General features: G+C 41.5%; 1 protein-coding gene across 1 annotated transcript; it reads right to left on the minus strand.

Annotated features, from left to right (window-relative positions):
• Positions 1 to 400: 400 nt before the first annotated feature.
• On the minus strand, positions 401 to 21,596 carry gucy2cb (guanylate cyclase 2Cb). Its single transcript, XM_040134394.1, has 28 exons — positions 21,495 to 21,596; positions 16,756 to 17,390; positions 14,449 to 14,561; positions 14,067 to 14,134; positions 13,573 to 13,788; positions 13,059 to 13,180; positions 12,122 to 12,224; positions 11,063 to 11,177; positions 10,622 to 10,763; positions 10,017 to 10,099; positions 9,747 to 9,855; positions 8,641 to 8,722; positions 8,147 to 8,249; positions 7,831 to 7,890; positions 7,674 to 7,745; positions 7,434 to 7,538; positions 7,020 to 7,106; positions 5,673 to 5,805; positions 5,442 to 5,579; positions 4,687 to 4,763; positions 4,503 to 4,594; positions 4,183 to 4,341; positions 3,626 to 3,818; positions 3,371 to 3,545; positions 2,851 to 2,949; positions 2,517 to 2,611; positions 2,319 to 2,395; positions 401 to 1,726 (listed from the first exon to the last, which is right to left on the minus strand). Exons 2-28 carry the CDS (start codon positions 16,955 to 16,957, stop codon positions 1,513 to 1,515), a joined length of 3,234 nt encoding a protein of 1,077 aa, XP_039990328.1. The 5' UTR covers positions 16,958 to 17,390; positions 21,495 to 21,596; the 3' UTR covers positions 401 to 1,512.
• Between the last annotated feature and the right edge of the window lie 186 nt (positions 21,597 to 21,782).

Genomic DNA, 21,782 nt, shown 5'->3' on the forward strand with positions numbered 1-21,782 from the left:
ATGGTTTCTGCAGTACAATAGAGTGTGTTTTCACATGATATCTGATGTGTAAAAGCCTACAATAACAGTCCTCTTTCATTATTCTGTGCAAAAAAAACATGTCAGAAGAACATCTTTATCTGATGCTGGAGTTTCTGTTTTCTGCTGTCCATATGCTGTCATGTCTGTATACATAAAACAAAACAATGTGACACATGAATTGTAAGGCCTCAGATAAACCTGTACAGGCTTCAAGAAACACCGTGTTTTGATTTAATTCAACTTTATTTCATCAAGACCTAAACAACATACAACATTTTCAAAAGTGTTACCGAAGGGTTTTTTGTGTTTGGTTTTTTTTTTATTACTGTAAATGAATCACAATTCTCTACAAAAATAAAACTTTGTCCTTTGGTTTAAAATACAGAGTTGAAAATGATTTTTATTTTGGAGGCAGATATTACCACCACGACTTGATCACGATTAGCTCACATCTTGTTGTGCACTGATATCTATAGAATAACAAAGCCAACATTTGAGAACAAGCAATGCAATAGGGTTTCCTCCCTGACCTCAGTGTAATCTCCAGTGTTTGACATGAGCAGCCAGTTCCCAGCCGGAGATGCATGTACGGTCAAAGGCCGTCACCATCAGATATGTCATTAAAATATAAATACAAATAAAGTTCCCAGTACAAGATTTGAACCGACGTTCATAATCGTTGATTAGGTTGCTGAGTAAGTTAGATAAGAAGTACAGTCACTTCGATCAGACGAAGATGTTGTATACTGTCACTGATGCCACAGTTTGGCTACAGCTACATGTATAGTTTGTTCTGTTTTTATTTTTCTCTTATTGTCATTTGTGTCTTCTTATTGTCCTCCTGCTTAACAAAGACACACTCACCATTCCCTTCCAAAGATGTGAAAGTCATTTTGAGCACTGAACATAACCGTAACATCTTGGCCGGGATCTTGTTTGCTCACTCCGACATAGTTTTAGACCGAGCAGTAAATAAATTCATATCTAATCAACTGATGAACCTCTGTAAATGACAAGAATATGTGGAAGAAAGGTCCATATGTACAAGAACGTTACTTGAATGTAGTCTGGACGAGTGAGTTTACGACAAGCAGGTTGCCGCCCTGCTTGACTCCCTGTTATCCTGGCATCTTGGCTTGATGCTGCACTTTTAGCTAAGGGTTCAATAAGGAGCACAAAAAGCAAGTAAAAGTCAGGAAATTCTCATTTCTAATGAGAATGTAAGTCTGCTGTAGATCCTCATATATCCTCATACATCCTACGTCTTTCACATCCTTGTCCATCTTATGGAACACAGCCCAAAAATGAGAGGCCCTACTGACAAATATAATCGGTTTTGTACATTATTGTACATATATGTGTTTTAGATTTTTCAACACCTGGTAAAATTTGTTGTGCACAGGGCTGCAGTCCTTCCCCTCTCCGCCTCTACCTGCTGGTTTTTTATCCCACTCTTACTGAATAGTTTAATAACACCCACTGAGGTTTGTCCTACAGGAAGGTGCTGAGGGTGTTGTCGATGGTGGCCAGATGCAGGTACTCAGGATGGTCGCTCTCAGACTCCACCTCTGATTCTTGATCACTGTCATCCTTCTTCCTCTGACACGGGTGTGGCTTCTTCATCTGCAAAGACCCCCGAGAGCGGCGCTCCAGGCACATCAGGATCATGTGGGCGAGGTCCTGCTGGAGCCGCTGGAAGTTCTCTCTGGAAAAGCAGGAACCGGTAGAGCCAGGTTTAAACAAGTCAGTCTTAAGTATCCTGTCAAGCTAAACGTACAGTAGAATAACAATACATGTGATACTATAACATTCCAAGTCTACATGTACATATAGACTGAACAAATAAGACACCAGCTTAAATTTTGCATCTATTATATGGAATATTAATTTTAACAGTATAACATTTAAACTTAACTCGGATGAAATTAACTTCTCAGTCTCAGGCGAACGCAACCCCATTAAGGGAATAGTTCAACATATTGGAAAATACACTAATTAGGTTTTCATGCCAAGAGTAAGATGAGAGGATTAATACCACTTTCACATCTATAAAGCTACCATCATCCAACTGTTACCTTAGCACAGGGAAACAGCTAGACTGGCTCTGTCCAAGGGTAAAAAAAAATCTAGCACATGTAAAACTCACTAATTAACACGTCTTAATACATCTTGTTCGTTTAATCCATACAAGTCACTGCGCCCAGTCAAGAAATAGTCCGGTGCTGAACCCCCTATTCAATCATAAATCATAAATCATAAAACTCTGTTTTTTTTTTTTGCAGGGATCGTTTGCTTACGTTGTGGGTGGAGTTGGGAGGTCGTAGTCTTCTCCAGTTTCACCTGTTAACCAGTATGTTGTCTCTGTGCCTTTGCCCTTAGAAAACCCACACACACACACAACACACACGTTTATGATCATTGGCATTGGTGTGTGGCAGTGCAGTCAGCAGACATGTTGCCGGCAGGTTTCGTAAAGTTGAGGAACAAATTTTTACCTTCAGATATGTTTCTCCTCTGATCTCATACTCAAACTTGCAGTCCGTCCTCTGCAGGATATTTATAGTAGGCTGACTGACATGGATCCGCAGGGCTGGAGGATATTACAAGGTAAAAAAAAAAACAGGCATCTTTTTTTTCCCCCAGGCTTAGCTGTGGTCAATTTATCTGATAAGGACTGACTGATAACTTGTGTAATTGCACTAGAGCAATGTGCAGTGCAGTGCTGATGTAGGATAAGTAGATCACAGTGGTTGGCTGCATTAATGTCAGTGTAAGTCAGCTAGTTCATTAACCGTCTCTTTGCATGCATGTATTTATTTCTCTACCCACGATGTCCTGTAGACTCCATACGGGATGCTGTGTTGACCGTGTCTCCAAACAGACAATATCTGGGCATCTTTATCCCCACAACACCTGCTGCACAGGGACCTGGACACACACACACACACACACACACACACACACACACACACACACACACACACAGACACACACACGGACAGACAAGTATTCAGTCAGTTTTCCATCGCAGATTACAAACTGTTTACAAGATTTAAAAAAAACATGGAAAGGTAGAATGGAGGTGCATCAAAAGGTTTTTGTACGGATTTGGGGAATGGATGCACTTGACTCTGAAGAACCTTTTAAGCAATTTAACAGTGGCCTCACACTCTGTTTAGGGACGACAGACGGACACGGGAGAATATCCAGTTTTCATTTAAAGATCGAGTCATCTTTGCTCTTGAGCGTTCAGTGGCACTTACAAATAATGTGAACATATTTACTGAAAGATTGAGAGACGACAAGCGCAGTCCTGTTCTTTTTTTTTAGTTTTTTTTTTACAGTGTACCTGAGTGTACGCCGATGCGTATCCACACAGGGATGCCAGGCAGGTGTCGGAGCTGGAAGGTACCCATGAACGCCAAGATGTTCAGCGCCATGCGGCAGATATCCACCGCGTGCCTGTTTCCATTTCTCCTCGGCAGACCGGAGGCCACCATGTAGGCATCGCCTATCGTCTCCACCTGAGGACAGACGGACGAAATGCTGATGCCTGTGGCCTCAGTCTATTTGTCCATCGACTGAATTGCGACCTTGTCAGTACCTTGTATACATCGTGGTGGTCGACTATGCTGTCAAAGCCCTTGTAGATGTCGTTGAGCATGTCCACAACTTCCATCGGTGTGCTGTACTGGCACAGAGTGGTGAAACCGACGATGTCACTGAAATATATTGTCACCTCCTCGTACAGCTCTGGCTCCACCACACCGGTCTCCTTCAGGCTTTTCACCACTGGGCTACGCAGAGAGAAACACGTACGAGGACAGACGAAACAGGATGACCCACCTGTGCTTTCATTCCAGTTAAATGGGCTACACCGCTGGTTCCCAACCATTTTTTTTCAGATGTACCCCCACAGTCCTGTCGGATGAACTCAAGTGCCACTTCATTGACATTACCCATCAGTTTTACAGATAAATCTGAACTATTAATGAGATAAGTGAATATAACACTGTTTATCTATTCATTTTAGCTGTTGTGTGGGTCTGTTTCTGCATTCAAGCACCAAAACCAATTCTCTACCAGGGGTATCATTTTGGTATCTGTGTTCTCAGGTCGCTTTCCCATAAACGTGGCATGCTCCATTAAGTGTACACAGACCCAGGAAGCAGCATGAAGTTGAGGCGGTCGGCCCTGTCCCTCTCAGCTTTGTAGAGAGCCGTTCTCTCCTCCACCAGGTGCTCCAGGTTTCTGGAATACATCTGCAGCCGTCTGATCATATTGTCCATGTAGCTCTCGTTGTCCTGGTTATGGATTTTACTGGAGGACGAGGGAATGAACAGGCAAGGGGGAAAAGAAGGAAAGGGAAGGGAGGGAAAAATGTTCGCTCTCACTAGAAGTATCTATAACTATGTAATCAGTTTCTCAGAGCTTCTATAGGCGACACAAGGCCACAAACAGTGATCAAAGAGAGAAATCACCTGATGATCTTCCCCAGACAGTTTTCTACCTTCTTAAAGTCAGGTCTTTTTTCTGGATCCTCATCCCAACAGCTTTTTATTAACATATAAACCTAGGAGACAGGACACAAAGCTTTGAAGACATATCAGACAATACATAAACACAACTGTAGATCAAGTTGCAGCGCAAAAGCCAATGAGTCACCTCTGCTTCTTTCTCTGAAGCCGTCTCAAACTTAAGATCAGGTCGGAAGTAGGACATGATGACCTTGGACAGCTTTTCTGTTTGGAAACAGACAGACACGAATTCCCCACAAAATCACTGCCAGCACTAGTGAGTGTGTGTTAGTGCAAAACACTCGCACTGCGTCTTGCCCTGACGTTAAACACAGCGGAGGCCTCTAATCTTTGGAGTGTCAATAAAGTTGATTTGAGTCTCTCAAACCGATTCAACTGATCCAATGGCAGTTAACATGCGTTAGGGACTGTAAAAAAATTATTGTGTTGGGGATGGGGGATGAATCCTATATTTTTCCGATATATTTTGAATCCTATATATTTGATAGAAAAAGCAAATAAAAAAGGACTGTTTCACTGTTATTTAGAACATGAACTCATTCATGTGTACTGCCCTTAAAGACATATATGAGGTTTATCTAACATTCAAATGTTTAAATCTATTCATTTAACGGGAAAGCAGAAATAAAATATAAATCCAGGATGAGAAAAATTTAAACGAACCTCCCATCATCTCACAAGAACAGTCACACCAACATCCCATCAGCAAAAAGAAAAAAGACACAACCCCCCCCCCCCCCTTTCTCCCTCCTTTTCTAATAATTTGCACACTCTCCGTGAGGAATGATAATAATTTTGTTCATTCTTTTGATTTTCAAGAGCTCAGTGTGTGAGTGCGGAGGCTTAATAATTTTGGACAGTGGTTGTGTCAGTGTGTTACACCTGCTCGGTCGGAGCAGCACTCTGTGTAGAAGGTGCACTTTCGGAGAACTATCTCCTGAGAGATGATGGCAAAGCTGTAGACGTCTCCTTTCTGAGAAGTGCCATGTTTCCTCAGATGCTCTGGAGCTGTCCACAAGTCTGAGAGGAGAGAGAGAAAGGAAGATGTAAGAAAGTGAGGGACAATAACTCGGTGAGGGGAGGACTTAGCACTAGACAGTGCTGCGGCGTTACCTTCGCCGGGGCTAAGAAAGCTGTTGCAGCCAAAGTCTGTGATCTTCACCACCATGCGATTGTCCACCACACAGTTGGTGGACTTGAGGCGACCGTGCACCTGGATGTCGCTGGCATGGAGGTAGGACATGCCCTGCACAGAGGATGAACACACTACAGTAATCTAACATGGGGCTGGAGCAGACACGTGCTCCAACAAGGAAGCTAATGTGGAGATTCACGGTAAATCGAGGAGGCGAGAAGTCATCTGTGACGTCTACCGTCCTCTAGCCAGGGGGAACTGCAACAACGATTCCTACTGGTGAAAATGTGTATCATTTTCTGTTTGGTGTAAACCTTATAAACCCCCACGGTTTAGATCAAGTATATACTAGTGTTGGGGAAGGTTTCCTGTGACATTGACTAGTTCCTTGTTGCATTCCCCGAAAATACTGTAGATACTTAAACAAGTTAAATTTATAAGTGACCTGGATAACTTTTACGTTACCCAACAACTAAATATTCATAAAAATATTTAGTAATATTCGTATTTAATTTATCTGGGTAATTGGACATAAGTTAGACATACATGTTCTTTTTAAGGAGAGATTTCGAGGCTGTGTAATTTCAGCATAACTTCAACTGTATAGGAACTTTTCTTTAGAAGAGTTCAAGTTTAGTTCCAGTTTTCTTAATTCAGCCATGTTCTCGTCAACATACACATGAAAGGAAAGTTTGGCGCTTTGGGAAATCCACTTATTTGCTTTTTGCTGAGTTTGCTGAGAAGACTGATGCCACGCTCACATCTGTGCGGTACATAATGAGTCTACAGCCAGCAGCCGATTAGGTTATCTTAGCAAAAAGACAGGAATCATGGGGATACACTTAGTCTGGATCTGTCCGAAGCCAACAAAACCTGCCTATCAGCACCTCTGAAGCTCAATAATTGAGATATTGTATCTTGTTTGTTTAATCTGAAAAAAAAAGTGCAAAAATGACCCCCAACAAATAAGCATCTAAGCATTTTTCCCAAAATGTCGAGCAAAACCTTTAAGAAAATTAAGTTTAAGAAAGTAGCAACTGGTCGAAAGTAACTGATTATATAGATTTAAAAATGACTAGCCCTTCATACTGTTCCTATATGTCTGATACACGTGATCGTCAGTCATCTCCAGGGCAAACTGTGAGTTGCGTGTGATGCAATAACATGTTAGAAGTGCGTTTGTGTTGAGCTGAACATACAGCGCCTGCTATTCAGCCATTCACAAAGCTCCATAGGATATCATGTGCAACACTCCACAGACAATATGGTACTTCAGAGTGACATAATGTGGTGCTCATCAGCAGAGCCAAGAGCTTCTGTCTCACCTTGGCGATATCGTACATAACGGAGATCTTGAACTCCCAGTCCATGAAGGTCTCCTCTGGGTATGAAATCTTGTCATTCAGCACGTACTGGAAGAAGACATGGACAGAGGCCATTTGTGTGTGTGTGTGCGTGTGTGTGTGTGTATGCCTTATTGCACTGCCACGTTCTATCTCAATTCATGTATGTTTGAAGGATTTGAAAAAATCATTCTCTCGCCATTACCATTCTCTCCATGACTTGCACATGAAATTATGTCATCTCTGGTAGATTTAATGTATTTTGCCCTCTTATTGGATCTTTGGTTCCGTGTTCTGTATTAAGCTACTGATATTCTAGACTTGTCAGTCAAAATAGTAATTTGATACAGGCACACCGAACTGGACTCGAGATGAATGTGTGCATGCCGTACGTACCCTGAGTGACCCCCTCTCTCCATACTCAAACACTCCGAACACACCCTGATCAAACTTCACTGTGCCATAAAACTTTGTGAGGTTGTAATAGTCGATTTGGAGGAGCTGAGGAGGAAAGGCAAAAAGACACGGCACATTGGCAAACCTGGACAAATATTAACGAATAGGGCAGTCAATAAATTGCTGACCTCAAATCAGTATCACAATGACATCGCACAAGCTACCTGCTGTGTGTCTTACCGCGTTAAGTTCTACCCTCTGGGTATCATTGAAGTTCCCATCTGATTGCTTCAGCTCCTTCAGAATTACAATCTGAAAATACACCAAGCAAATGACATCTCTGTGTTCAGCACAGTGCTAAATTTGAAAACTACTGCAGGACGTTGTGTGCAGCTACCTTCTTATCGTAGAGCGCACGGCGGATCTTGAAATTCTTGTCTTTCCTCTCGTCTTCAATCTGGCAGGGGCAGATGAAGGGCATTTTAACAAGGTCCAGTGTCCAAACTGTTTTTCTTTTGATGTATGCTCTAGTGTATTCATGATCAAGAATAAGGTCAACTTGAGCACTTGAAAGAGAAAAAATGGTTAGAATAGTTCTGAGAGCTGCAGAAAATGTAAGCCTGGGATGAGCTTCGCTGTGCTGCACGGGTTAGGTGGATGAGAGAGTGTCAGAAAGGCCTCCGTGCTGACCAAGAGGTTCAACCCTCATTTACCTTAAGAGAGATGACATTGAGTTCGTTATTCTCCAGCAGCGTGATAAGTTCAGAGGGGAGGTATGACCAGCGCTTCCTGAGCAGACGGTCTCTCCTGTTCTGTCTACACAGGGGGGAAAATACCAGCAAACCACGTTTGGAAATTTAGTTTAGTTAGTTTATAATCCTGGAGCCCAAAAGTATTCATACACATAAAATTAATCTAAAATAATCGTCAAAATGTTTCATATTCGCATAATGTACACCATAAGGCATTGTTTGCTTGCTTCAGGGCTTTTTTTAAATTTATGTTGAACAGTATGCAAACATTTGACTGTGATCTGCCACAGAAAACCGGATCAGAGTGAACCTTCGGGTTGGTCTACCTTTCAGCCTGGAACAATTACTGTTCAAATGACTCCTAGACATACTGTAGGTTTGCTATGTCATTCAGCTCTCTGGGCCTGTGTGTGTGTTGCTGTCAGTGATGAGACTACAAGAGGACTTTCACTCACCTGTAGAAAATAAAGGCGATGGTGGCCACCACAGCCACTGTGATGGCCAACACAATGACAACAATGTCGTGAGATGCTGGACCTGAAGGTGTGAGGAGGGAAAAAAACAAAAACAAGACAAGAAAAAACAGCACTGTTACAGCAGTGATGCTTTTAGCAGATGGTGACTCATCCAGGCCAATGCACATTTACAGGAACAGGAAAACAGATAAACACAGGCTGAGCTGCCATAGTGTTCAGGTTTATGTCTGGAAGGATGTGAAGTCATCTGCAGGAAATGTTTTATATGTGCCACAAATTAAAAAAAAAAAGTAAATAGTGTGACTGTTTTGGTTCTTTATTTATTCAACCTGAAACTCACTATGTATAGAACTGATGAGACAATCCCAGAGAAAGCTGCTGCAGGCAAAGTAAATTTTCCAAATATGAAGCACAGCAGTTGTTCAGGCAGATCACTGGTTGACTGGCACCAGCTGTTTCATATATGCGTCACATTCACTGGCTCATTCACTGCTCTGTGGCTAGTAACATCTAATCGTATTCATGCAGGTGTACAGCGGTGTACATTATACCATGGCTGCGCTCTCACTATTTCTCTCCGGATATGCTCATGCCAACTCCTTTTGCTGCCGCTGCTCCGTCCACCACTCCAACCTCCTCCTAATGTGATATTTTGTGGTTTTGGTCCGAAAGTGGTTCTAAGCTGAAACACACTTGAAATTAAGCAACTGCAGCAAATGCAAACTGATAGTTAGAGTCTCACCTCCTAGAATTAGAGACAAACCGCCCAACTGCCTGCACCTCTGTAACTTAAATTCAGACAAATTTGTGTGGAAAAACACTATATCTGCTGGTGTCATGAATGGGTACAAAAGCCTCTTTTACAGCATTTAGACAATTAGACACAGGCACCACTCCAAACTATAACTGGGACATTTCCCACTTCTCCTTAGAGACAATTATAGCCTGTGACTCAATCAAACTAGGCTCTCTCTCTCTCTCTCTCTCTCTCTCTCTCTCTCTCTCTCTCAGTGTGTGTGTGTGTGTGTGTGTGTGTGTGTGTGTGTGTGTGTGTGTGTGTGTGTGTACGTGTGCTTTAGCTATACCTATATTTGGTCTGAAATTGGGAAGTCTTTTTCCCCAGATGAAGGAAGGGTCTGTCTCAACCACTTGGGTTCGGTTGTGCTCAGTGTCGAATGTGAATAAAATACGGTACTGAGAATCACATGAGAGGAGGAAATTACACATTTCAGCACAAAACAGCGTATGACAGCAAGAGACTCAGCCCAGGAGGCTGACAAAATAGTTTTGCTTCAAGAAGAGTGATCTGTGTTTCTTAATATGGCAAAAATAATTAACACAGGAGAACAAAGTACCTTGAGGTCATTAGTGGTGTAAATGATTGACAGATTCACATCTCTGTCTCCATGCTCGTCCAGTTTGTAGCTTCCAGCAGTTCCTGAGCAGAATCATAAAGACATCTTTATACACAGACATATGGCAGCAGAAATCATTATATGACAATAGTAATAACTTTATTCACAGAGCACCTTGCAAAACACACAGTTACAAAGTGCTGTACAGTTCAAACAAGGAATACATGTGATAAATCAAAAAAACGAATCTAAAACAAGATAAATAATTAAAACAATTGGAACAAATGAATGAACAGCTTCTCTTTGAATGTGCCTCATGATCACACACTCACACTCTGTTACACACGAGCTGCTTACAGCTGCAGCCTGCAGGCTATAACACCTAATCTCTTCATCATGTTAATGAAAGACCCAAAGAAGTGATAGCAGTCGACAGCCTCCATCTGTGAGACCTCACAGTAATCAGCTTCAACTCTCAGGGCCACTGAGGGCATGTCGTCGGTGTTTTTTTTTTTTCTGGGAATTTTGGGGGTTCTAGCAATCTGTGAGCCGGCGTCAAAGTTAAGTACATTAGATGCTCCTCCTATCGCTCCCTCCTTCCCTACCGTTAAAGGAGGTGTTCCTGAAGTAATTGGCATTGACAAACTCCATCTGCTGAATCTCCGACTGAGGTTTTTCGACAATGTCCCTCATCACCTGGCCTATCAGCAGCACCGCGTCATGATACGCAGCCATGTAGTCATTCATCTGCAGAGAGGGAGAGACAGACAGATTGATGGCTGGAACTGCTTTCCGGATCTAATCCCCATACGCAATGTTAAAACATTGTGCTGTAGGTTACTCGGAGAACCAGGACCACTGATGCTGGCAGCAGTGGCAGCAAGACTCCGGGGAGTCACTGCGCCCGGCCAAGAAATGGTCCCGCACATAACCCCCCTGTAAAATCACAACTTGTTACTTTTATCTCCCCAAATGTCAAACTATGTCTTTACATAGTGGGACTAGGAGGAAAGGAGATGAGTAATTTTGATATTCTGGGTCCTCACCATGTTGCTGTCTTTCACGTCTGTGTTGATGATGTAGCTTCTGGTATTGGGCATCGTCAGCACCAACACGTTCTTCATGGATGGCAGCGATGTTGCATTTATGTAGTATTTATCACTGTGTAGAGAGGGCAGGAGAGACGCTCTTAAAAATGCTCTATGTGCAGCATCCTTACAGGTATCCTTCCTTCTCACACCACCATAATTACTCCAACTCCCTGCCTGAGGATCGGACGCTGGCAGATTCAGTCAAATCCTTTTTGAATCACTTATTAAAATTGATTTTAATTTTGTACATTTCATTACAGCAAAGAGAGAGACACTGAATGGAGAAAATCAATATTAACGGAGTTGTCACTGAAACCATGTAATGTCGTTAGCGTGCAGTTAGAGGAAATGTACAACTTTGTCATAGTGTGTTCCAGACGTACCCACCCACCCTCCAGACAGCGTCAAAGAATTCAAGAACGCTTTCATCGACACCATCACCATCATGTTACAAATGTGCTGGAAATGTTTTAACTGCACATTATGTAACTATTGATGATACAAAAGTGGATATAAATAGTAGATGTTAGAATAATACAATTTAACTTAAGCTTGCATTTGCACTGCTAACATCCACTAATATTAAACTGGACGTTGCAACCCTTACTTTTAATTATCTCAGCCATTTATCCTTTACCATTAGCTGTTAGCTAATTTTTCAACTGTTTAACCATTACTTTTAGCTAACTATTTCTCTGCTTTTCTGCTAGCTTGCCAATGATTCAACACTCTCAGTCCCAGCTTGTTGTGCTCAGGTGTTATATAGTAGGTGACTCGATTGTAGACAGGGTTTTTAGTCAAATCCAAATTTCTATTATTTCAAATGACTTGAGCTGCAGAGGGATGTGGGAATATAGAGAATAATTTATGAAAGCTTGAGAAACAATACAGTGCAATAAGTGCAAACATGTCTGCAGAACAGACACATGCAGAAAGTGTCAGAAAAAAAAAGAGATATGAAGACAACTGGAAATTAGAGATGGGAAAAGAGATGTGTGAATAAAGAGCACTGACTTGTAAAGATCAATAAGGATGAAGAGATTCTCACTGCTGTCTGCTTCTGTGGAGCCATTTTTCACCTCCACTATGTCCATTGGTGATCCACACATGATGAACACTGCAAACAGAAAATGTAACACCACAAACCAGCAGCATTTATTGCAAAGGTGGCCTTGGAGGGAGTCAACCCCCCCGTTTAACTCCCTTGCCCTGATTTTCATCTAAATTTCCACTTCGACCTTGAAAGCAAAGTTAATACCAAACCCAAAATGGCCTCTTTCATGGCCGCGTCAACATGAAACAACCATGAAGGCATGTGCCAGCAGTTGTTGGGACATAATTGTTCTTTGTCCATTTGTGGTTATATCTTGGGGGTTCGAAGTGGGAAAGTTGTTACGATCCAATTCTGAATGTCAAACTTAGAAATGTTTTTAAAAGTATACATTCTTGTGTAAGTAACACTTACACACCGCTGCTGTCATATTTTTCCTGTTAGACAAAAGGGGATCTCGAGTTCTGACTTATAACTGAGCACTATATAAAATTCTTACTTTTGGCGTGTGATGTGTATTTTCACAGCAAATGCAAATCCACATTTTCAAATCCTGCACCCAGAACAAAGTGCTCCCTCTGTGCTGTTGGTAGAACAGTTTGTATGGCATACCTCGCACCTAGTAAAGCTACAACCGCTGACTCTGTAGCGCTCTCACAGTCGCATGAGCGACAGCTGTTACAAGCAAGTGTGTCAGTTGTAACAGCTCCAAGGAAACTGACAGTGTTTACAAAGCACTGTGTACAAAAGTCTGAGTGTGCAAACACACCGTCTGTGAGTTTATTTGCTCACAGCTTGTAAAACCTTGCAAGAATGTACAACAATTTAGTGCACTTCCTTCTATGACAATAGTGAAATCAGACAAGAAGATGTGTTTTGTACATAAAGAAGAAAACTTACAGTTGCTTGTCCTGTTTTTGGGTGATGTGAGTACTTTTGTCAGTTCTTCTTGTTTGCGCAGCACCGTTCTTCTAATATTTTGGGCAAACTTGCTTAAGTCTGCATCCAGTGCATTTATATACCTGTAGAGGGAAATCACTTAGAATTCCTAATAAAAACGGATTTACTAGGCCACTAGAGTAAGAGACAGTCATATCACTGATCGATACACAGGAGCCATACCCGTCATAGACACTGCTGGACGCACAGCATTTCAACATCATCAAGGTCCCACAAGACCTGGCTGCAATTTTCATTATCACGAACTTGATATTGGTTCCCTGTAGTTTCACTAAGTCAATCAATCTGGGAATTTACAACGTAAATGTTTTGGATAACTCTTGAATATTGAATATTACATTTTCACATTTTGTGGACTTGGACTAGAATCACTTGATTGTACAATAAAGTGACTGTACATATATTGACTCACAAAAGTGGCTTATTCTTTAAAGACACCTCCTTGGCGACTCACCAAAAGCAGTCCTCAGTGTTGCTCTGTTTCTTGTAAACATAGGCTGTCTTCCACACAGGTTTGATCTTGTTGTGGTCTCTCCAGAAGTGAATGAAGAAGTCGGAGATCTTGCGTGCCGGCGGCAGGAGGCGCTGCAGGTTGAGTGTGTAGTCGCAGGAGAGACCGAAGCTTCCTGCCGAGATGATGGGTGTCCTGAGCTTCACACCTTTTTCTACACTGTCAGGGAGAGAAAGAGGGAGGAAAATGGATGAGAGAGAGGGACAGAGAATGGCATATACATGAAAGGGAAATCAAGGGGGATCACAGAGACATGTAGCTGCTGACATGCCCACTACAAAACTACCTAATGTTAGGAAGCATGTTTAGGAGCAGAATCCACGTGCACCATACCGTAACATTTATACGTGTTAAACTCTGTGTGGAGATGTAAACGGTGTTTTTTTAAGATCTATCTGGACTTGTGTGGACAGGACCATGGAAAAACCAGCACTTACTCAACTATTTGGAAAGCAGCGTAGGTGCAGGTGGGCCCAAGCACAGCACATCCCAGGTCGCCTGAGCTCTGCAGGAGAAAAGACCTGAGTGTGAGTTTTTGTCTGTCCGTCAGAGTGGCTGTTTGTTTCACATTTGTGTGTAAGGCTCACATAGCTAAGGCGAGGAGCACTGATCTACTTGCTTTTCACTACTGTGACTATAGTAGCCCCCAGGACTGGCTCCCTGCTGTGCTTTTCCTGTTGACGCAGCACTGATCTGCCCCCTAGTGGGAATAGCTTTCAATCCTCAAGGTACAGACTGAGCACACAGGCAAGTTTATACATATATGGTGAAAAGCAAGTATGATGAGGCTAAGCTGGACGTAAAAGTGTAGCTACTCACCGTCAGGGTTTTCAGCTCATCCACTCCCTCACACGAGCTACTCTGGCAGCCTCTATGTCGATAAAAGGTGGTGTTGAACCCGCCAAAGTTGGCCGTGAGATTAAAATTCACACCTTTATTGTGGGTTGTGGAAAGAAAGAAAGGCAAACATTTCATGACTTTTGGGAAAATTTATTGATTTATTTTGGCTTGTGGGTTTCAGCAAAGTGGTTGTCAATTGACTGTTTGCTAAGTCCCTTTCCAGAACAGCCATCATCCAGCCACACCTTACCAACCATAGTGAGACATGGCAGGTTTGTCAGGCTTTGATTTCTCTGCACGTTGAAGCGGTAGTAAGACAGATACTCCACATCTAAAGGGTTTGGTAGGTGGATTACTTTTTCTGTCCACTCCAGAGTCAAACAGACAAGAGCAAATGTGTAAGGAACACATTACAAATAGTGTTTAACACAAGTTGTTAATAGCATGTCAACAGTAACTTGCTGCTGCTTTTTGTCAGCATCCGTCTGAAGTCAAGGGCCCATTGTTTCAAAGCTAAGAATTTTGAGAAGCAATCTGCCACTATCATCACTGTAACTGTATATACAGTTACGCAAAAGTATTTGGACAGTGACAGAATTTTTAAAATTTTGCCTCTGTACACCACCACAGTGGATTTGAAATGAAACCATCAAGATGTGACTGAAGTGTAGACTTTCAGTTTTAATTCAAGGGGTTTAACAAAAATATCAAATTAACCATTTTTATACATAGTCCCTCATTTTCAGAGGCTCAAAAGTATTTGGACTATTCACTGACAATCAGTTTGGAGTAGCCACCGACTCAGGAGAAAACCGAATTTGTTATTTTGTGACAAATTAAGCAGATAAAAGGTCTGGAGTTGATTCCAAGTGTTGAATTTGCATTCGGTAGCTGTTCATGGGAACTCTCAATCTCCAAACAAAACTCAGGGCAGAAAAACCCACAAACAAGCAGCACCTGAAGGCAGCTGCAGTTAAGGCCTAGCAAAGCATCTCAAGGGAGGAAACTCAGCATTTAGTGACATCCATGGGTTCCAGACTTCAGGCAGAGGAGTTTCATCCAAGTATTAAAAATAATCATTTTATTTATAATTGTAATGGTTTGTCCAGTTACTTTTGAGCATCTGAAAATGAGGGACTATTTATAAAAATGGCTGTAATTCCTAAACTGTTAATGTGATATATTTGTTAAACCCCTTGGATTAAAGCTGAACGTCTACACTTCTATCACATCTGATGGCTTCGTTTCAAGTCCATTCTGCTGGTGTACAGAGGCAACATTAGGAAAACTGTGTCACTGTCCAAATACTTCTGTACCTAACTCTATGTGCCGTGCGAGAACAAAGGGCTGTGGGGTTTAGCGAACGGTCAGTTGGCTGTCAATAATCACACCCCCCGCATATCATCAATATGTCCTTCTGTAGTGTTCTGTAGGTGCCGGGATGGATTACTAACTGGCAAACCAGCTGCGGCTGGGCCCCTGACATTCAGACCCATGAAAGCTCCATTTTCATTGTGTGTCAGTTGGTTTGTGGTAATCTGGTTAAAATGCAATAAAATACATTATCAATAATGATAACATACAATATCAGATCAAATTATAAGGTTTCCGCATTATTACCTGTATTGTAGAGGGGACCTCTCTCAAAATGTACACGGTCCAAATCGCTAAACAATGTTTAACCAAGTTATCACAAACAATAGGGGGCCCATAACTAATATTTACCCTTGGGCTCAAAGCAGGTTAACCCAGCCATGTCTAAGTGAGTTATCATGTTATCATATCAACCGAAGATCAAAATAAACTACCACAAAGCATTAAGTAGGCATTAAACATTTGCTTCCTTGTGGTTCATAGAATAATGACCCATATCTAATCAGTTATTACACTGACTAAATAAAATCTTATCAGTTGTCAGTCATTGCTTCATTTGTCCCCTGAAATCTAAATCTGACACCTTGTCCAATGTAGTTCAGTTTGGTGGGCGTTAAACATAAAAACACTATATGTGCCAGAGGGCAAGAAATTATAACTTTAAGACAAAAAATCCCTAAAAAGAGCTATAAGAAACTGTTACCTTGGAAAATAATGGGAGATTAGTTACATATATGACAACCCTAAACTCTTCTGGACAAATGTAGACATATACACATAATTTATTACACTACTGGACATATTTGTGCAATTTTCCGCACAAATAAATTGTGTCTCAAATTTGTACTGTAGAATCCACTATACCACAGCGTGTTGTACTACGTTCTCATGCCTTGTCTTTTATTTTATTACCTTGTGCAGCATTAATGGCTGAATCTGTCTCTGTGGCCTTCAGTATTTCTCCTTTCACGAACTTCAGGCTCCAGGGAGACTCCTCATCATCCAGCAGGATCACATTGATTGTAACCCCATCCAGACACTGTCTGATGCCCCAGCACGGAGGAGCAAGAATCCCCAAGGCGCACAAACACAACCACCAGCCACCTGGGTCCATTTTCAGCGCTGAAGATCCCTGTATTTATATTTTTGAGCTGTTAAAGACAGTCCATGGTCTGGTAAAGGCTTTCATTTGTTGTTTTTTTCTGTTTTTTTAACACCTCTCCTGACCTACAGTCCAGTCTGTGTATAGTGCAATGAAGTCACTGAACATTCCAAGACGTTCCTCTTAAATTTTGTTGCAAACACTAGAAATGAAATTGTCTCTTCTCTCCCACGACCTTGCTGAAAGGTGAACAATGCCCAGGACCCTAATCCTCGTCGGTTTTCTCCTCTGAGTCGGTGGCTACTCAGTTTCACACTCCCTCTGTTCCCGTGTGTGGCTGCTCACCAGCCACATCAAGTTGTTAATATACAACCTTTAAAGACACAGAGGCAGGCCATATAACCTTCTCACTGTTGTCGCTCCAAGGGGTGCATGAATTACAGCGCTGAAACACAGGCAAAGACACAGAGAACAGATTTTAGCTGGTTGTGGGCTGGACGGTAACATGCCCAGATTTTACGATGACAAACGATTTTAAAGGAAATTCCCAGTGATAATGGTTCTTTGCTTCAGGACAGTTCAGGTAGTGAAGGAGAAAATAACTGGGGATGTAATGTCAGTGTAATGTAGGGCTAAAATAAGCTGCACTTTGACAGCACGATGATGGCGAGGCCTTGCACACATGTAAGTTCTGGAAATTCACCTGGAACTAGTCCTGTAGTGTACTGTGTGCTTATGGGGAGCCGAGGTGTGACAAGAAGGCACTCTGGTGATGATTGGCAGATGGATCTCAGTCCCTCTCAGTTCAGTTCAGTTCAGTTTATTAGTCACATGTTATTAGTCAGCCATAAAATTAATGGTACAATGAAATGTGTTGGACGAGATAACAGCTCAGCTCAGTAATAAGACCACGGGTCATATCAAATATACATCAATCAGCCACAACATTTAAACCAGTTACCGGTTTTAATGTTGTGTATATACATTACTTTTTTCACATGTTGTTATGTTAGAGCCTTATGCTAAAATCAATTAAATTCTTTTTTTCCTTTTTTTTTCAAATTTATTAGTTCGGATTTGGTGACTGGGGAGGCCACTGATAACTCAACTTGTGTTATGTTCATGAAACCAGTCTGAGACGACTTCTGCTTTGTGACCTGGTGCATTATCATGCTGGAAGTAGCCATTAGAAGATGGTAAACTGTGGCCACAAAGGGATGAACATGGTCAGCAACAATACTCGGATAGGCTGCGGCATTCAGACCACGACTGATTGTTATTAAAGGGCCCAAGGTGAGCCAAGAAAACATCCCCCACCATTACACCACCACCACCAGCCTGGGCTGTTGACAAAAGGCAGGTTGGATCCATTGATTCATGCTGTTGATGCCAAATTCTGACCCGACCATCTGTGTGCCTCAGCAGTAATCCAGATCGGACCAGGCTACTTTTTCCAGTCTTCAACTGTCCAGTCTTCAACTGTCCAGTTTTGGTGAGCCTGTGCCCACTGCAGCCTCAGATTTCTGTTCTTGGCTGACAGGAGTGGAACCAGATGTGGTCTGCTGCTGTTGTAGCTCATCCACCTCCAGCTTCGATGTGTTGCTCATTCTGAGATGCTTTCCTGCTCACCTCAGTTGTAGAGAGCGGTTATCTGAGTAACCGCAGCCTTTCTGTCAGCTCCAACCAGTCTGACCATTCTCCTCTGACCTCTGTCATCAACAAAGCGTTTCTGTCCGTAGAACTGTCCCCCGCTGGATGTTTTTTTTTTCAACCCATTCTGAGTAAAACTCTGGAGACTGTTGTGTGAGAAAATCCCAGGAGATCAGCAGTTTCAGAAATCCTCAAACCAGCCAGTCTGACACCAACAACCATGCCACAGTCAAAGTCACTGAGATCACATTAATTCTTTATTCCGATGTTTGATGCAAACGTTAACCGAAGCTCCTGACCTGTATCTGCATGAGATTATGTTATGCACTGCTGCCACATGATTGGCTGAGTGGACCACTGCATGAATAAGCTGCTGTACAGCTGTTCCTAATAAAGTGCTCAGCGAGTGTATCAATGAATTGTGAAAAACTATTTTGGAAGTAACATCACTTGGGACATCAGACAGGGAGATAAAGGTTTTATTTGATGGGAGCAACAACAATTATTAATAAAATCTGTATTTAGTAATCTCCATCTACTAGAATACAATGTGGTTAAAAGTAAACTGGAAGGAATCACAGACACAAACATTGTGTTGTAAGTAGTGTATGTCGTAACAAATACTGGAAAATCTGAGTCCATCCTGCAAATGACAGGTAAGAAGAAGGCATCTGTGTGTGTGTGTGTGCGTGTGTGTGTGTGTGTGTGTGTGTGTGTGTGTGTTGTTTTTTTCACTGTAAGTGAAAGGCAGACAGCAAACACAGACACACAGCTTGTAAATTTCTGAAGGACACCTGAGGAAAAGGAAAGCAAAGAGAGAAAAGAGAAGAGCAAAGGTTGGTTGGTCTCATAAAAGTCATCACAGATCATGTCCCCACGCCGTGAAACCACACCCACTTCTGTGATTCAGTCCAGGAGTCTTTTTGTACTGTTTATCAGTACCACATCCACACCCTGCACACACAGTCACTGGTGAAGACTTAATGAAGTCGATAAATCCTGAAGCTCATTATTAACTGAGCGTGCCCTCCTCAATTAGTACAAATCTGTCTCTGTCACACACACACACACACACACACACACACACACACACACACACACACACACACACACACACACACATAAACACTCACACACACATGCTTCCTCTCCTGAACACAGACATTACTCACTGATCACTGTGACATCGAGGGAACCAACCTGAACCTGGAAATAAAAGTTATAAATAAATAAACAAAATGTATTTCTTAGTTACTATACATTCATGCATTTCATTTGTATTTTTATGCTGTGGTGTTGTTCCTCTTCTAAGTATATTGTTCACCTACTATTATCATCATTATCATTACCTCTGTTTTTATGAAAGTGTTGTAACTGCTGCATCATCAGTAAATCATGATGACACTTGATGACGTACATATCTGGTTAATGATTGGCCAAGGGATGCCTGCACCATCCAGTGGAGATGTTTGAACATTTTTTTGTTCCTATTTGAGGTTGTGTTGTGTTGTTTTTTTACTACTATTATTATTATTATTGTCTCAGGTGCTTCTGTGTTTAAACAAATCAGCTAAGCCCGGAGTCTCATGCTCCTTTTTCATATCGGGGTCCTACCAATCGTATCTTTAAAAAATACATTTTGTCATATCGATCTCATTTAGTATGATTATTGCATTGTGATGTGATTTCTCTGGTGAGTCCTCTCTGGTTGATGCTAATCAGAGAGATCAGCTGCTTTAGAGTTTAATTCAAATTAAAACACACTCCTATTCCGTACGGCTGCATACTTCCTGTGCAAAAGATATGGGTCGATATAAAATGTCATATCTGAAAACCAAGCAAACACAGTCTGTATGAATCCATGTTCTGTCTTTTCTGCCTCATTATGCTTATCCTGGTGTTTGCTGTCTTCATTTTTTTATTATCATTGTCTATTTTATTGATTTCCCTTTAAGCCTGAAATACGATCAGCTTCAGCCTTTGTCTGGCTAATTCATTTTTTCCGTGTAAAAAAGCTAAAAAGTATATCCAAGTTCTTCTATTTTTCTTGTGGATTAGTATATTAATATACTAGGTCCTGTCTATAAAATACAAAACAAGTACAACACCATTAGAGACAAATTCAGAAATCTCCACCTGGTCCTACCCAGGGGGACTACATTGTTTCTCCCTCACCAGAGATTTAGTGGCAGTTGGATCACTGAACTTCAGACATGAACGACACCTAATGGTCAGAGCGATGGGCTTAATTTAAAAAAAGAAGAAGAGAGACACTGACATTATTTCCCTAAAAATACCCTCTTTAGCTTTCTTGAGCACAGGCGTTGCACTGGAATCTTAATGTAAATGTGACAATGTGCAGGGTGGTTATGAGGCAGCAGGTCAGCTTTGGATCCTGCATCTCATTACAGAATAGAGAGACATTACATATCACTAGCAGCTGATTATGTTCTCCAAAGACTATCCTAACAAGATAACTCCTCTACTGAGGTACTTGTGCTTTACTTGAGTATTTCCATTTAATGCTACTTTATACTTCTACTCCCCCTACATTTATTTCAGAGCTATAGTTACTTAAGAAATTCCGATTTTAAAAACGAAACATATGATGAGCATATAAAACATGATGAATTAGTATCAACTAAACTTTCCAAGAGTACATTATATTTTTTAAAACTAGCTCAACCGCAACCAAACCAAACAATCAAATGCTTCTTACATATTAATTCATCAATAATAATTATATGATGATATAATAGTAAAACACTCACAGGGCCATTTTCAGCATCATAATTCTGCTTTCAAAGTACATTTGGCTCCTTATATTTGCACTTTTTACTTAATGCAGGATTTTTATTTGTAATGGAGTAACTTTACATTGTGCAATTGCTACTTTTACCTGAAGGATCGAAGAGTTTCTTCACCACAGCCCTTGGTATATGTAGAGATACGGTCTGCTGTCTCTGGGTTGCCAGGTCTGTCGGTGGTGACCTGTTTCTTGTCAGGCAGTTAAAGGCCAGGCCAGCTTTCTGTGTTTTTCTCCATTTGTGCATGGTGTGCTTTTTTTTTTTTTTACCAATGGCCTTTTTTCTATTGACTCACGTGTTTTAAACCCACCAAAGAGAGTTATGTAATACACCAGCAGATTATTTGTGTTGGGATGCCCTCTATTGGACGTTAGTGAGTA

Source organism: Xiphias gladius, chromosome 9 (assembly GCF_016859285.1).
Source record: "Xiphias gladius isolate SHS-SW01 ecotype Sanya breed wild chromosome 9, ASM1685928v1, whole genome shotgun sequence".
Classification (NCBI taxonomy): domain Eukaryota; kingdom Metazoa; phylum Chordata; class Actinopteri; order Istiophoriformes; family Xiphiidae; genus Xiphias; species Xiphias gladius.

What these genes read in the sequence shown, in the direction of transcription:
- gucy2cb (XM_040134394.1), bottom strand. Translation starts at nt 16,957, where the DNA reads ATGGACCCAGGTGGCTGGTGGTTGTGTTTGTGCGCCTTGGGGATTCTT. An exon ending in GTGCGCTCTACGATAAGAAG is followed by an intron (nt 7,746 to 7,830) that starts GTAGCTGCACAC and finishes GTGTATTTTCAG; the next exon opens with ATTGTAATTCTGAAGGAGCT. An exon ending in GAGAGAGGGGGTCACTCAGG is followed by an intron (nt 7,107 to 7,433) that starts GTACGTACGGCA and finishes GTCTTCTTCCAG; the next exon opens with TACGTGCTGAATGACAAGAT.